Source organism: Poecilia reticulata, linkage group LG5, assembly GCF_000633615.1.
Source record: "Poecilia reticulata strain Guanapo linkage group LG5, Guppy_female_1.0+MT, whole genome shotgun sequence".
Taxonomy (NCBI): Eukaryota; Metazoa; Chordata; class Actinopteri; order Cyprinodontiformes; family Poeciliidae; genus Poecilia; species Poecilia reticulata.
The window spans coordinates 19,909,018-19,923,209 of NC_024335.1; the positions used below are offsets into that span (position 1 = coordinate 19,909,018).

The following is a 14,192-nucleotide window of genomic DNA, read 5'->3' on the forward strand; positions in this document are numbered from 1 at the left end:
CACTGATATGGGGAAGTTCATACCTCTCAGTTTTAGATGATCCTTCATGTTTAGTATTGTATTGTCTGTTTTATATGACCAATGTAAAACCATAATATTTCCGATTTGAGATGATGAACTAAACAGTTCTCAGTAAAATGGGCTTTTGTTTTATAAACCTTATCCTGGTTTAAAGTTTTCCACAATGTTGCTGCTGTACTGCTTGGTATTCACGAGACTCCCTGTTGACTCTAATGAATCCCTCCTTCACAGAACGGTTAGATTTATACTGAGAATAAACTACCAGTGTTGGGTAGGTTACTGTTATGGCAACAGATCAAATATCTGTCATTTGATAAGCACTCCTGTAAGGAGTGCAAACCGTGAATTCAACAAAAAAAAAAAAACATTTTACCTAGAAAAATGCAATACAGATTATGTCGATCCAAATTGAGTTATTAAATTTCCTTTTATTTCTTTCCAAAAAATATACAGTATACACTGTCAAAAACTGAATTGTTACACGCATATGCAATCCTTCTGCTGTCCATGTCGTTTCTAATGTAACATAGGCCTCAACAGGAAGTAAGCTTTTCAAATAAAACTAAATTTCACAATAAAGCTGACCTTCACCTTACTAAAAAGACAAAAATTACAGACAAAAAGCATTGCACCAATCATCAAAATAGTCATAAAATCTGAATATTTCTAATTTACGCCTCTAATGACTATTTTGAAAATTTAACTAGTTTCAATTAAAAGTTACTATTTAAAACAGAGTAACTTTTTAAATACTTGATCTATATTTATGCTGATCAATTAATTACATTGATTCACGCTTTAGTTACTTTTAGGCACCTTAGATATATCATAGCACTGCTCGTCTGTATGTCACCAGTAGAGGTGGGGATTAATGCTCTTTGAAAAGAATCAGCTCTTCTGTATTTGTTTATGTCAAAAAGCTGTTCAAAAGACTAGCTGGTTTCTATTTCTTTATTTTTATGTACTCAGGATGATGCAAATTATTTATCTGAACATAAAAAATATATACTTTTCAAGGAAAAAACCCCCACTTTGCCTTAATGTAGGTATTCTTTTACACTACTTTGTGCTGGTTTATCACATAAAATCTCAGTACAATACATAGACATTTGTTGCTGTATTTTGGCATTAGTACTTTCTGAGGTTTTAGTAAGTCTGTGAGAGCACTCAGTCTGCACTAACGCTGGATAAAGCAAAACAGGAAGGGAAGTGAGATTTATTCAAGGCCAGACCAGATGAGAACAGTAACATGAAGGCTGCGGTCCAACATTTGTGAAACACATAAACCCCTCCTAGTAGTTTCCAGATTTCAGCAGTCATTTGACTCACACAGTAAAACTTGTTCCAGTTTTCCTATTCTTCATCCTTCCTGCCCTGTCTTTTAAAAACATCATGCAGTTCTAATTCTCAGACTGAAGCAGGGAACAACACTCCACCAACGAAGCCTGTCTGTGTTCTTTGTATTACGGGAAAGATACAAAAACAGATATTTTAATTACATTGTGGATAAAATTGCTGGTCAAGCAACAGTTTGTGTTTGCCAGTTGCTAGTTTGGTTTCCCTGAGAGAATCAAACGTTGCCAACACACATTCAGACAGTCATGAGGTTTGAGTCACGCTGCTTTCATTCATCCTTCCTGTAATTTGCAGTTAGATTATTGCAGTTCTCTGCAGTTTGAGCCGGGGTTTTTTTTTAGGTTTTAAAAGGTTAGTCAGAATAATGTGAAGGGTGATATACAATGAAATATGATCAAAGTTTTAAGTTTGAAAAGAAACGGGCACGGATGCAGTGGGATCTCGGGAGGGCGTGGAGTGTGTTTGGAGTTTCCTCCCATGAGACGATCATTTTGGTTTTATTCGCTCTTAAGGCGCTACTTCAGAGTTTCCAAAAGTTTTCCCAGTAGGTTTTTGGAACATGCCAAAGGATCGTTGTTGAGTAACATTTTCATGCTGAAACACTGAAATGGATCTCTAATAAAAAATAAAATAAAAAGGAAAGAGAACAAAAACAAGGCTGACCTGTAGTTCCCAAGAAATCAACATAAATAAAGATCACTTTTCGCACTCTTGTACTTAAAACTGGTTCTTGTGTCCTACGGTTAAAGCTTTAATAATACTTGTTTGACATCCTCAGAGACAGTAATGAATGCCTATAGTATGACTAGTAAATGAGGACATCCATTCTTTCCTTTTGACTGCAGTCTTAGCGAGGTATCATCTAACTTTTGCTTCTCAGGCTTCTCATCTCCTACAGACCTGGTGAAAACATCCGAAGCTTAGATATCAATTTGTTTGCATTAAAACACACCTCGTCTCATAAAGCGACTTTTCCTTTTTTGTCACATTATACAGTCGTAAACTTCAGTGTGTTTTATTGGGATTTTAGTGACAGACCAACACAAAGTAGTAGAGCATAGTTGTGGGGTGGAGGAAAAAAAAATTGTGGTTTGCATAATGTTTCACAAATGAAAATCTGGAAAGAGTGGCAAAAGTGCTGTGAAAAGTGTTTCCCATTGTAGATGTCTTCAGTTTTTGCTCTTTTGTCTCACTTGTGACATTTTTATAAATGATAAAGATAACCTTGGTGAATACAAAGTCATGTTTGCAAATGGTGGTTTTCAAAAGCTATCTAAACTAACTTGGCACTATGTGGATTGGTAATTGCAAAAAAACAAAAAAAATACCTTTGGGATCAATAAAATATTTAATTGGAATTGAATTGAACTGGCAAGGAGGTGTCTTCCACATCACAACTGAATAATTTTGACAAACTCTCCTTTGCAGAGATATTTAAATTCATCTACTTTGAGGCGTTTGGAGTTGAACAGTGAGTTTAAGATCATACAACAGTATCTTAATTGGATTTAAGTCCAGACTTTGGATAGGCCACTCCAAAATTGGATTTTTGAGTCATTCAGAAGTTGCTTTGCCACAGTGTTTTGGATTATTGTCCTGCTGCACAACTAAAGTGTGATCGGCTTAATGTCCTGTACCTGTGGCTGGAAATTCACTCATTATTCCATCAAGTATGGCAAGTCATCCAGGTCATTAAGAAGCAAAGCGGCCCCAACTCTGACACGAGAATGCTTAATGGTCAGTATGATGGTCTGTTTCTGAAACAGTGTACAGTTGCAAAGAATTGGCTTCAGAAGTTACTTAAGCTGATGACAGAGTTCATCTGTGTGCAATTTAATCTCAGAAAAAACAGGATTAGGTTATAAACAATGTAATATCACAAGATGTTTTGTCCACTATTTGAAAATGAAGAGGCAATAGCAGACCTACCGAGACCTGGCCATCCACCAAAACTGACAGGCCAGGCAAAAAAAATGTCCATTAATCAGAAACCCGTGATATAACTTGAGAAGCTAAAGAGATTAAAGATATCTTGCTTGTTGAGAGATTCCCCTTGAAGAGAATAGCTGATGAACTATTCACCTAACAGTTCATCAGCTATTGGATGAACACTCCATGAATCTGATCTTTACGAAATAGTGTAGTCTGTTGTTGAAATAGTCAAAAGCCATGTGGGGTTGCAACACAGCAAACAAGTAGAAGAAGGTATTTTGGTCAGACGAGTCCAAAAATCATGCGATTGTGATCATGTTGTGGTAGGCGCTTTTTTTTTTTTAGCAGGGACAATGGTCAGACTTGATGGTATAATCAATGGAGATAAATAAGGAAAAATAGGAACAAAACTTGTTAGATTACACACTAGAGCGCAGATTTTCCTTTAAGCACGGCAAAACCCCTAAACGTAGAGTTAGAGTTACGACATAACGATTTAGATCCAGTCATATGCATGTGTTAGAAAGGCCTGGTCTAACTCAAGAATTTACTCTATTTGAGAATCTGGTCACAAAATTGATCTGTTCAATATGAGTAAGCTTAAGAGTCCATTGCAAATTAGAATGAGAAACATCTTCATCTGTGCAAAGCTGATAGAGACATACCCCAAAAGACTTGCAGGTGTCACTGCAATGAGAGTTTGATAGTCAGAAACTATGCAGTATCTGATGCAACAGCTCACAAATATACTTGTCATGAATGTTGAACGCCATCTATTATTGTACTACTTCTTTACATTCATCTATCAAACAACACCCCTCCCCTCAGTCCCCCATGATACCCTCAGGGTCTAGTTGTCAGGTGGTAAAATGTGACGTTCAAGGGGTGTGAATAGTTAGCAAAGCAGCTTATTATAAATATGTTCATGAGCACATCACCTCGGTCTTGTTTCCTAACTCTGCAGCTGTGTTATCTTGAGTTTAGCTCGGTGCAGATAAGAAGGCTGGTGAATTCTGTTTATTCTAGGACTTGCTGACCACAAACACAGAAACTATGCAGTATCTGATTCGTTCTGCCTTTTATGGACAAACCGCAAGAATTTGTCTTGCATGGTTGGAGTCCAGAAGACATAGTTCAAGGGTTGTGAATAGTTATTAGTTTTGAGCAACTTTCTCATTGACATGCAGAGAGCCTTTACTGTTCAGGCTCAGTTTTCTATTACCTTTAAAACAGAACTTTGTCTGAGCAGGGTGTATTTGTAACTTTCCTTTGTTTGCTTTGATGAATAATTTATGTGTGGGGGTCTATTTTGCTTTAACAACCTTCAAGCCTTTTCACGGCCAAAAGTGTTTCACTCATCACCATGGTGACAGAAAACACATTGTGGGCTAAAAGAAAAAAAAAACCGGAACATGTTAGCCGGCGACAGAAGGAGAGAGCAGTGAGGCGGCTGGTGAAGTGGGCAGGGTCTAAGAGGCCAACTGTTATTGGAGGAGAGAGGCAGCAGTATAAGTTCCCCCACTTCCCTCTGGCAGCGTCACTTTCTAACTCGGCCAGCAGTCAGTCTCCACAGCTCTGATTTCTCTTTGCAGCTCTTCTTGCAATTCTTCAAAATGAGCTACAGAAGTTCCAACATGCAGATCCCTTCGTCCCGGATCTCCTTCACTCGCTCTGCTCCTCAGTACCGAGCTGCCAGTATTTATGGCGGAGCCGGAGGACAGGGTGCCCGCATCTCCTCTGCCTCTGCATCCACCCTGCGCTCCGGTGCTCCCATGTCATCTTCCTCTGGTGGCTTCAAGCTCAGCAGCGCCCTGGGCGGCGGAGCGGGCGCAGGCTTCGGCGGGGCCGGTGCTGCTGCTGCATCCGGTGGCGGTGGCGGTGCCAGCATCCTTGGCAATGAGAAGGGGGCAATGCAGAACCTGAACGACCGTCTGGCCAACTACCTGGAGACGGTGAGGAACCTGGAGCAGGCCAACAAGAAGCTGGAGATCAACATCAGGGAGGCCCTGGAGAGGGGCGGTCAGGATGTGAGAGATTACAGCAAGTACGAGCCCATCATAGAAGACCTGCGCAACCAGGTGAGAAGAAAACTTTGTAGTGCTTCAAAATGTAAATCTGTGACTCTCTCTTGCTATAGTTTAAAGACGTAAACAATGACTAAATGTAGATTTTAAGTGGTGAAAATTTGTGTGCTCCAAACTAACAAGACGCCTAGTTGGGATTTTTAAAAATAGGTTGTGTTATCTTCAAAAGTTATCAGATTTCATTTATGAAAATGAAGGGTGTGGTTGCTAAGCTACAACCCTCCCTTTGCAAAGCTTTCTTTAGGGCTTCAAACGGGCCAGAACTTCCTCCAATGAATCACTAACACGAGGTTTGAATCACAAGAGGCTCACTCAGAAGACCAGGGGAAAAAAAAGAAGGAAAAAACTTAAAGAATCTGCTTGTTAGATGGTGATTCTACAAGCACGCTCTGGTGTGGGAGAGCCTCAATGGGAAACAGATGTGTAGTAACCACATCCACACACACACACTGAAAGATGTCTGCAGTGCAATGGTTGTATAACAATCAGCTCCAGTCCCAGAGAGTCAAATGTCACATTCCTTTTCAGGGTCCAGTGCTTCAATATCATATAATGGCACATCTATGGTGACTATCTTGTCATAAAGGGTGCAAGAATTTAGGCTGTTTATTGTGGCAGGATGTATGACCACAGAGAAAAAAAAAAAAAGCTGAGAGTCAGTCAGAAAGAATTTCCTAGATCTGTGCACGCATACAACCCCAGAGTGATACAAGTGACTGACAGCGACATGCAGCTGAAAGCTGGAGAGAAGAAAAAGTTATTTGCGTGACTTCTTCAGACAGGAAACCCGTTTGTATAGCAACGCTAAAACAAACTAGCTTTTGCTTTGCCGCAGGAACATCCCCCTCTTCCTGTTCTGCAATTTATGGTTCCTTTTTTTTATTATGAGCAAATGTTGCTATGAATCAGACAATCCTACGCTATTGATTCTTGGGTTTCTGCCGTTAAAAATGGGGAAGTAAATGCTTCAACTCAGACTTTTACATCCACAGAGGAGCCCTCTCAAAAAAATAACAATATTTCGAGAGCACTATGTCCTTATTTTATATTTTTGTTTGCATACACGTATGTATATATCACACAAAAAATAACTTTCTCTCATACAGATCTTTGACAAAATAGCCGAGAACGCTCGATTTGTGCTCCAGATTGACAACGCCCGTCTTGCTGCAGATGACTTCAAAGTGAAGTATGTGGGTTTTTTTTTTTTTTTTATGGTTCTCCACATCAATTCCTTTAACTGCATCATCCTATGGTATTTAACAGAGGTGTTTGCATGTCCGACCTGCAACAGGTTTGAGAATGAGATGGCGATCCGGCAGTCTGTGGAGGGCGACATCGCTGGCCTGAAGAAAGTCATCGAAGAAACCAACATGAGCAGGCTGAACATCGAAAGTGAGATCGAAGCTGTGAAGGAAGAGCTCCACTTCCTGAAAAAGAACCATGAAAACGTGAGTTTGAAGTGTCTCTTTATTTTTAGCACTTTTACCCTGGAGCACAATTTATTTATTTTTTCTTTAATAGAATATGTCATATTCTTGCAGAACAAAATCCAACACAGTTGCAACATGGTTCTTGAAAACCCAAAGGGATTGCTTGAAAACAGTTTACTATTTCAGTTTAAAAACAGAGTAAAAAGGAGGGAAAAAAATATGTCCATTCTTTTTTTTCTTTTTTCTTTTTTTACTGTGGAAATAAATCTGTGTAGCAAAAATATGTTAGCGGGAGAGGACGGGGAGGAGTTTTCTTTTAATTGTTGAGATTTTAGCTATTTGAGAATGTGTTCAAGTTTCCCTGGACTTATCTGTGACCTTGCAGTTTTTAACAAACAGTAACAGAGTCACAAGTTTCTTTTCACTGCTAAGATGCAGGGTCATCAACAAGCTGTGAATATCAGCTTTAACAGCTGCCTGTTCTTAATATGAAACAGAGTATCAAGACTCACTAATATTTTGCGTCTAAATAGAAACACTCGGTCAGAGTTTCCAGATTGTTCTTGAAAACAATGCATTTTTTTTACCCCTCCACATGAAGTTAAGGCTTTATGAAACACAACTTTAATTTAAAATTTTAATCCAGGTTCCATCAATCGATATATTTTGTTTCTCAAATGGTCTAAAGTGGTCTAATGTCATTCACTAGTGAAAAAGTATTTTATTCAGATATAACACGTAACTTGTGTTCAGTGTACAATTATTTAGTAAAGGTCTAAGTATTTAAGATTTTAGACTATGAATGATTAAATCCAATCAAAACTCCCTAAAAACGGAGAAATTAACCTCTAATTTAAGATGAATTATGCAAATTACATACAGCTGAATTTCACATTTCATACCGTAGATATTTTTTTAAATGCTTAAAGCCACACACTCCACAGGGGGGCGCCAATTCTCCTTTTATGCACATGTATTTATATAAAAGCAAAAACTTTTTTACATAATTCCTTTTAGCACCATATGAAAAATCCTATAGGCTTCACAGTCATTCAGCAATTCAAATTCAACTCTCTTTAACTTAAAAGAAAAAATGTAAAGAAATGTGTTTTTACGTCCCTTTTTTGTCTCCCTAACCCTTTAATGCTCCTACAGGAGGTAATGGAGATAAGGAATCACATTTCTCAGTCCGGCGTGCAAGTGGACGTTGATGCTCCCAAAGGCCAGGACCTCTCTCAGATTATGGAGGACATGAGAGGCAACTATGAGAAGATTGCAGTGAAGAATGCAGAGGACCTTAAACGCTGGCATGAAAATCAGGTGAGGAATGCCAGAAAAAAGAGAGAAATAATAAGATATAAGATAAAGCGATGAGCTATCTTGTCAGGTCAACATGTCGCGGTTTTTTTTTTTTTTGCCCCCGTCAGATTGCAGATGTGCAAGTCCAGGTGTCACAGAATACAGAAGCACTCCAGGGGGCTCACGTGGAGAAAAGCGATTTAAGCAGACAAATACAGACGCTGGAAATTGAACTCGCGTCTCAACAGAGCTTAGTAAGCCCTCAAAACATTTTCTACACATTCTTTGCTTCATTCACAGATTGAAATGATCCAATCTGTAAAACTAGAGCTGCATATTATCTATCCAAACATGTCTTTATGTGGAGCGGTTTTCACACGTTTTCCAACTTCTCCAACAGAAAGCCTCTTTAGAAGACACTTTACACAACACAGACTTACGCTACAACATGGAAATGGAAAAATACAACAACATCATCGTACGCCTAGAAGAAGAACTCACCAACTTGCGGGCGAATATTAAGCAGCAGACCCAGGAGTACGAGGCACTGCTCAACATGAAGATGAAGCTTGAGGCCGAAATCAGCACGTACAAGAGACTGCTGGATGGCGAAGACTTTAAGTAAGAATCATGAGGACGAAAATAAATATGTATATGGTTTCATCTCCTCCTTCATTTCAAGGTTTCAATCGGGATTCATGAAGAATAATAATAATTTTTTTTTAAATCTATCACGTGTTTTGCACAGGCTCCTGGATGCACTGGAGGACCTGGATGACACAAGTTAATTCAATACAGAGATCCAGAAGAAGAACAATGAAAGTTTGCACCAACAACCAACAGCCAAGGGAAAACTGCATCTTGCTGGTTTGCTTAGCCAAAGAAAGAAGTTCTACATACAGCCAGGCCACAACACAATGAAACCCAATTGCTTCAGAAACACACACTCCCTGTTGTGACCAATAAAAGAAGTTGTTTCCATGCTGCAGTGCTTTTGGCTATTTATTAATTTTTGGAGAACTGTGTAATGTATTCTGACGTTTATAGCTGTTCAATGTATTTAAAAAAATGCCAAACTGTTTTATAAATTTTAAGGGCCAGTGATTGGGTCAAAGTTAGAAGATAAAGAAGAAAATCCAGTCTTAAGTTTGATCAAGCAGTTATGGAAGTGTAACTGCATGCACTTTTGTGAGTAAAAAAATGCATTTGCTGGTGTGTTTTTCAGAGATGAAACATTTAAAACCCATAACTTTAGAGCAGTAAACTGTCATGCAACAGAAGCACGTTTTCTGATTGCTGGTTCAGTACAAACACAAGTTTTAGACAAAATGGGAAGATTTCTGAATTAAAAGCTCCCGTTCCATCCATTTTCCGCAGGTAAATCTGTAAATGTAACCATCAAAAGCCAAGTAACAAACTCATTTTAAAACTCAAAATGCACATTTCACTTTACGCTGATCCAGAAGAAGAGCTGTTGAATGTAGTCATTCCGACTATAAGCTCTCATTCATTTTGCAACATTTTTCTGGTGGATAATAAATTAAGGAACAAAAAAAATACAAATCCAAAAGAAAGAGCTAACTCTTTTTGATCCGAGCCAAAAGAGCCAGGTCTTCCGGAGACCCCACCTTCAGGACTAAAAGTGGAAATTAGAGTTTTCGATTCTCAAACGAAACATTGGCTAAAACAAAAACAAACACGTGAAGACTGATTTATACTGACCTACTTTGTCTTGGAGAATTTCTCTGATGATGTTTGGCTTTGGAACCTAGAAAACCGCTACTGATGAGAGCGCGTTTCCAAAAACGTCAAAAAAGCGTGACAACTTCGCCGAAACGCATGTGCACTGGGCGGTGCGGAGCCGAGAGATAGTATCTCATTATTTCGAAATAGTATCTCATTATTTCGAGATTATTTTTAAAAATTATTTTTACCAGAGTGGCGGAAACAGGCGTCCACACACATAGATATGAGATATGCGGATATAGCACTTCACGACTGCTTCAGAAATCTGCATATAATTTCTTGCTTCCAACAAACACAATAAACTTAAAAACAGCTTTGAAAAGCTCAAAGTGCTGCTGCCAACCTATTTCCAAAATGAAAGTGGTGCATTTTTAAACATCTTTTTATTTATTTATTTATTTTTTATTGTTTTATTAACTTTCGAAGAAATGTCATTCTGACTAGTCAGAGTGTTAATTTAAGATATATATCTTAAATAGAAAAACTGGTAATTCAAGATATCTCTAATTCATTTGGAGATATCTGAAAAGCAATTTTGACTAGTCAAAATTACAATTCGAGATAATTTAGTTTTGCCTAGCCATTATTTGCTTTTAAGATATCTATAATTTAATTTTCAGTCAAAACTATATCTGCTATTTAAAAATACATCTTAAATTATGATGTCATTCGAGATATCTTTAAATAGAATTTTGACTAGTCAAATCTAAAATCTACATATCTTGAATTTACTTTATGACTAGTCATAATTTAATTGTATGTGTATTTCAGATAGTCAGTAATTCTTGAAATGAAGTCTCCATACAAGTCAATTCATTTCGACTAGTCAAAATATAATTAGAGATATCTTAAATTACTAAAACTTCTAATCATTAAACAATTTGAGATATCTGGAATGTAAGGGCGGTAAGACAGAATTTATGTTAAAACGGCCTGCCATACAACCATAGTCTCCATACAACTCATCTGATGTCATTTCGACTAGTCAGAATGTAATTACAGATATCTCGAATAGGTATTTTGTCTAGTCAAAATATAATTGAAGATATCTTAAATTAGTTATACTTCTAGTCATAAAGCAATTTCAGATATCTGGAACGTAAGGGCGGTAAAACCGAATTTATGATAAAACGGCCTGCCATATAAGAATAGCTGACACATGAGCTGACGTGCCACGAGTAGTGGTGACGTACTTCCTTTTAAATTTACTCCACATAGATCGTTTCCTGCAGCCTGCTTTCTGTACAGCTTTTAGCAGTAACGACAATGAAGAGGACGCAGAAAATAAAATATCTCAGAGCAACTGGCACAACAACCGAGTTTTGTTGTGTGCCGTTGTGTCCGGTGAGTAGTAGGTGCAACAAATTCCTCAGTTTTTTCAGCTTCCCTGCTGATGAGGACTTGAGGAAACAATGGATAGTGGCTATCCGGAGAGCTAACTTAGAAATCAAAGGTCACACTAGAGTTTGTAGCCGCCATTTCAAACCTGAGGACATAAAAGAGCCTGAGAAAGAAATGGGCAGACGGAGGTTGAAAAAGGGATCTGTACCTGCTCTTTTCGAGTGGAATAATTTCTCCCTTCCACTCCCACCACCTGGGGTTTGGGAGACAAGTAAAAGACCACCACCAGAGGACATTGAGGAGGCGGCTAACCCACCAGCCAATGTCTATATTAAGGAACATGATTATGCCTCTGCTCCAGACCCTGCAGTTGTGGATTTGGTGTTGGAGGAAAATGATGCTCTCCGGGAGGAAGTCCGCCAGCTACGGGAACAGGCGGAGAGCCTTACTCTGAGGCAGCGATTCGGCATTCACCGTTTCGCGTCATCGGACAAGGACATTAGATTCTTCACAAGGTGAGACTTTGTGTTTTGGTATACGACTTCATACTTGCCAAGTCTTCCGTTTTGGCCTCTTTCATGCCGTCCTCCTGTATTAGTATATTCCTGTAAATTTCCTGTATAATACCATAATGATATAATTTACTCTGCATTTAGTCATAATGAATCTCATCAGTCTTACACATTTTTACTGTTTCTCTCATTTTTTTCTAAAACTGTATTAGTTCTTAGAAAAATTTACATTTTGAAATTTTGAAAGCTTAAAAAAATCTTCAGGCCTACATTATAAAAAAATAAATAGAAAAATGTTGCTACTTCTCTCAATTATTCTAAAAATATATTAGGGATATATTATGAATAACACATATAGTGCTATTAACAGGATAACAGGAGTTTTATTAGAGGTTTAGATTATGTTTTTTGCAACACACACACACACACACACACACACATTATATATATATATATATATATATATATGATACATTTTCTGTTTCTTTTTATTATGTTGTTGGTCAATATGAACACTTACTGGTATTAGAATATTTTCTTTGTTTTTCAGGTTTGCATCATATGACCTACTGATGCGTTTCTGGTCCATGATCGAGCCTGCTCTGCCATCCATGGTCAGTATTCGCCAAGGACAGAGAGGAACTGCCATCAACTCCGCTTCCTCAACCCAAACCCAAACCCTGCAGCCCATTGATGAGTTTTTCCTGTTCCTAAATTACATGGCCCTTGGATCCAAGCAACAGGATCTTGCTGACCGTTATGGTGTCCATGAGTCCACAGTCAGCTGGATCATTACTGCATGGACCAACTTTCTATTCACAGTGCTTGGCTCCATTAGGATCTGGATACCTGAGGACCAGATCCACAGCAGTCTACCTGCCGACTTCAAGGACTACCCCGACACAACAGTCATCCTCGACTGCACTGAGCTGAGGTGCCAGTGCCCATCTTCCCCTGTCCTCCAGAGTGAGGTGTTTTCATCTTACAAATCACACTGCACTCTAAAGGGGCTGATAGGGATTGCACCACATGGTGCAGTCACATTCGTCTCAGGACTGTATGCAGGGTCCATCAGTGACAAGCAGATCACATGTGAATCTGGTCTCCTCACCCTCTTAAAACCAGGGATGGCTGTCATGGTATACAGAGGCTTACTTATTGACGACATTGTACCCTGCAAGGTTTACAGGCCAACATTTTTCTTTGGGAGGTCTCAGATGTCTGCAGGGGAAGTTAGGGGGACCCCGGCCATAACACGCCTTGGAGTGCATGTGGAGAGCCTCATTCGCAGAGTCAAAGAGCACAAGTTATTTGACTCTGAAATTTCCCTAGGTGTTCTTGGGATTATCAACCAGCTGTACACTGTTGCTTGTCTGCTCACAAATTATGAAAATGGCCCACTGACAAAAGGCTTGGGCAAAGAAGCCTGATGTCAGAGCAACTACAAAAAAAAGTACTCTGTATTTACTGTTCATTTTCAATGTTCTATTTGTACATGAAATACAACTGAATCTCTTTCATAACTGCATTTCACAGATCTCATTTCCCTTATCTCAGTGTTTACATTACATGAAGTATCACATAGACAAGGCCTTCAAGTGTGATATTAAAATGCAACACTTGCATTTATTACTAGCAAAGTAATATGAATATTTCAATAAGTTAATCATATAATTTGATATACTAAGGTCAGGTGGCTTAAAAATAAAAGGTTTTTTTCTTACCAGATCTAATTTTTTTTTCTTTCTTTTTTAGAAAAGAATTTACAAACATACTTTCAAAAAAGCAATATTATGGCTTTAACAAATATTTTTAGCCTGCCCTTAATATTCTGTCAGAGTTCACCTGAAGTCAAAGTCAAACTAAACAAGCTGTAAAACACACTTGTCAATCAAGATGGCTGGCTTTGTGAGTGCAGATATTCTGAATTATGGAAGGTGTGTAAAGGTTAAAAAAAAAAACATTAAATATTCAAACTGCAAAAATACTTGGTAAAATTTAATTTTTCAACAAGCAATATTACTAACATTTGTTCTTGCCTTTTTTTTTTTTTTACAGTGGTCTCACTTATATAAAAGGTATGAAATATAAACTAATCCTGTACTGTGCTCAAAAAACACTTCTCCTATAGTGGATATAAAATACAGAGAAGCACAGATTGCATTCTGCCAGAATACGACCTTCTTTTTGTCACTGCAATAAAAGTACCATGCGTGGTACACCTGACTATTGGTCTATCAAAATATCTCACCTGAGCTGTGGACCTCTGCAGATACTCCAGGGTTACGATAGGCCTATTGGATGGTGAAAAAAAAATAAAATAAAATTGTCACTTTACTTTCAGCAAATTTGCCCAGCAGTTTGTTAGAACTTACTTATAAATACTGTATTTAACATTAATTCCAGGAGTTATCCTTTAAGTTTTTTGTAAATGATTAAGACACAGATGTGTGGATGATGAAAATTCA

At 38.2% G+C, this 14,192-nt stretch overlaps 2 protein-coding genes across 2 annotated transcripts; both read left to right on the forward strand.

Moving 5' to 3' along the window:
• The first annotated feature begins 4,834 nt into the window (after window positions 1-4,834).
• Window positions 4,835-9,110, forward strand: LOC103464939 (keratin, type I cytoskeletal 18). Its single transcript, XM_008409357.2, has 7 exons — window positions 4,835-5,387; window positions 6,500-6,582; window positions 6,688-6,844; window positions 7,982-8,146; window positions 8,254-8,379; window positions 8,526-8,746; window positions 8,874-9,110. The coding sequence occupies exons 1-7, from the start codon at window positions 4,923-4,925 to the stop codon at window positions 8,911-8,913; spliced, it is 1,257 nt and encodes a 418-aa protein (XP_008407579.1). The 5' UTR covers window positions 4,835-4,922; the 3' UTR covers window positions 8,914-9,110.
• Window positions 9,111-11,098: 1,988 nt separating this feature from the next.
• Window positions 11,099-13,574, forward strand: ftr97 (finTRIM family, member 97). Its single transcript, XM_008409356.1, has 2 exons — window positions 11,099-11,727; window positions 12,275-13,574. The coding sequence occupies exons 1-2, from the start codon at window positions 11,138-11,140 to the stop codon at window positions 13,152-13,154; spliced, it is 1,470 nt and encodes a 489-aa protein (XP_008407578.1). The 5' UTR covers window positions 11,099-11,137; the 3' UTR covers window positions 13,155-13,574.
• Window positions 13,575-14,192: the final 618 nt, after the last annotated feature.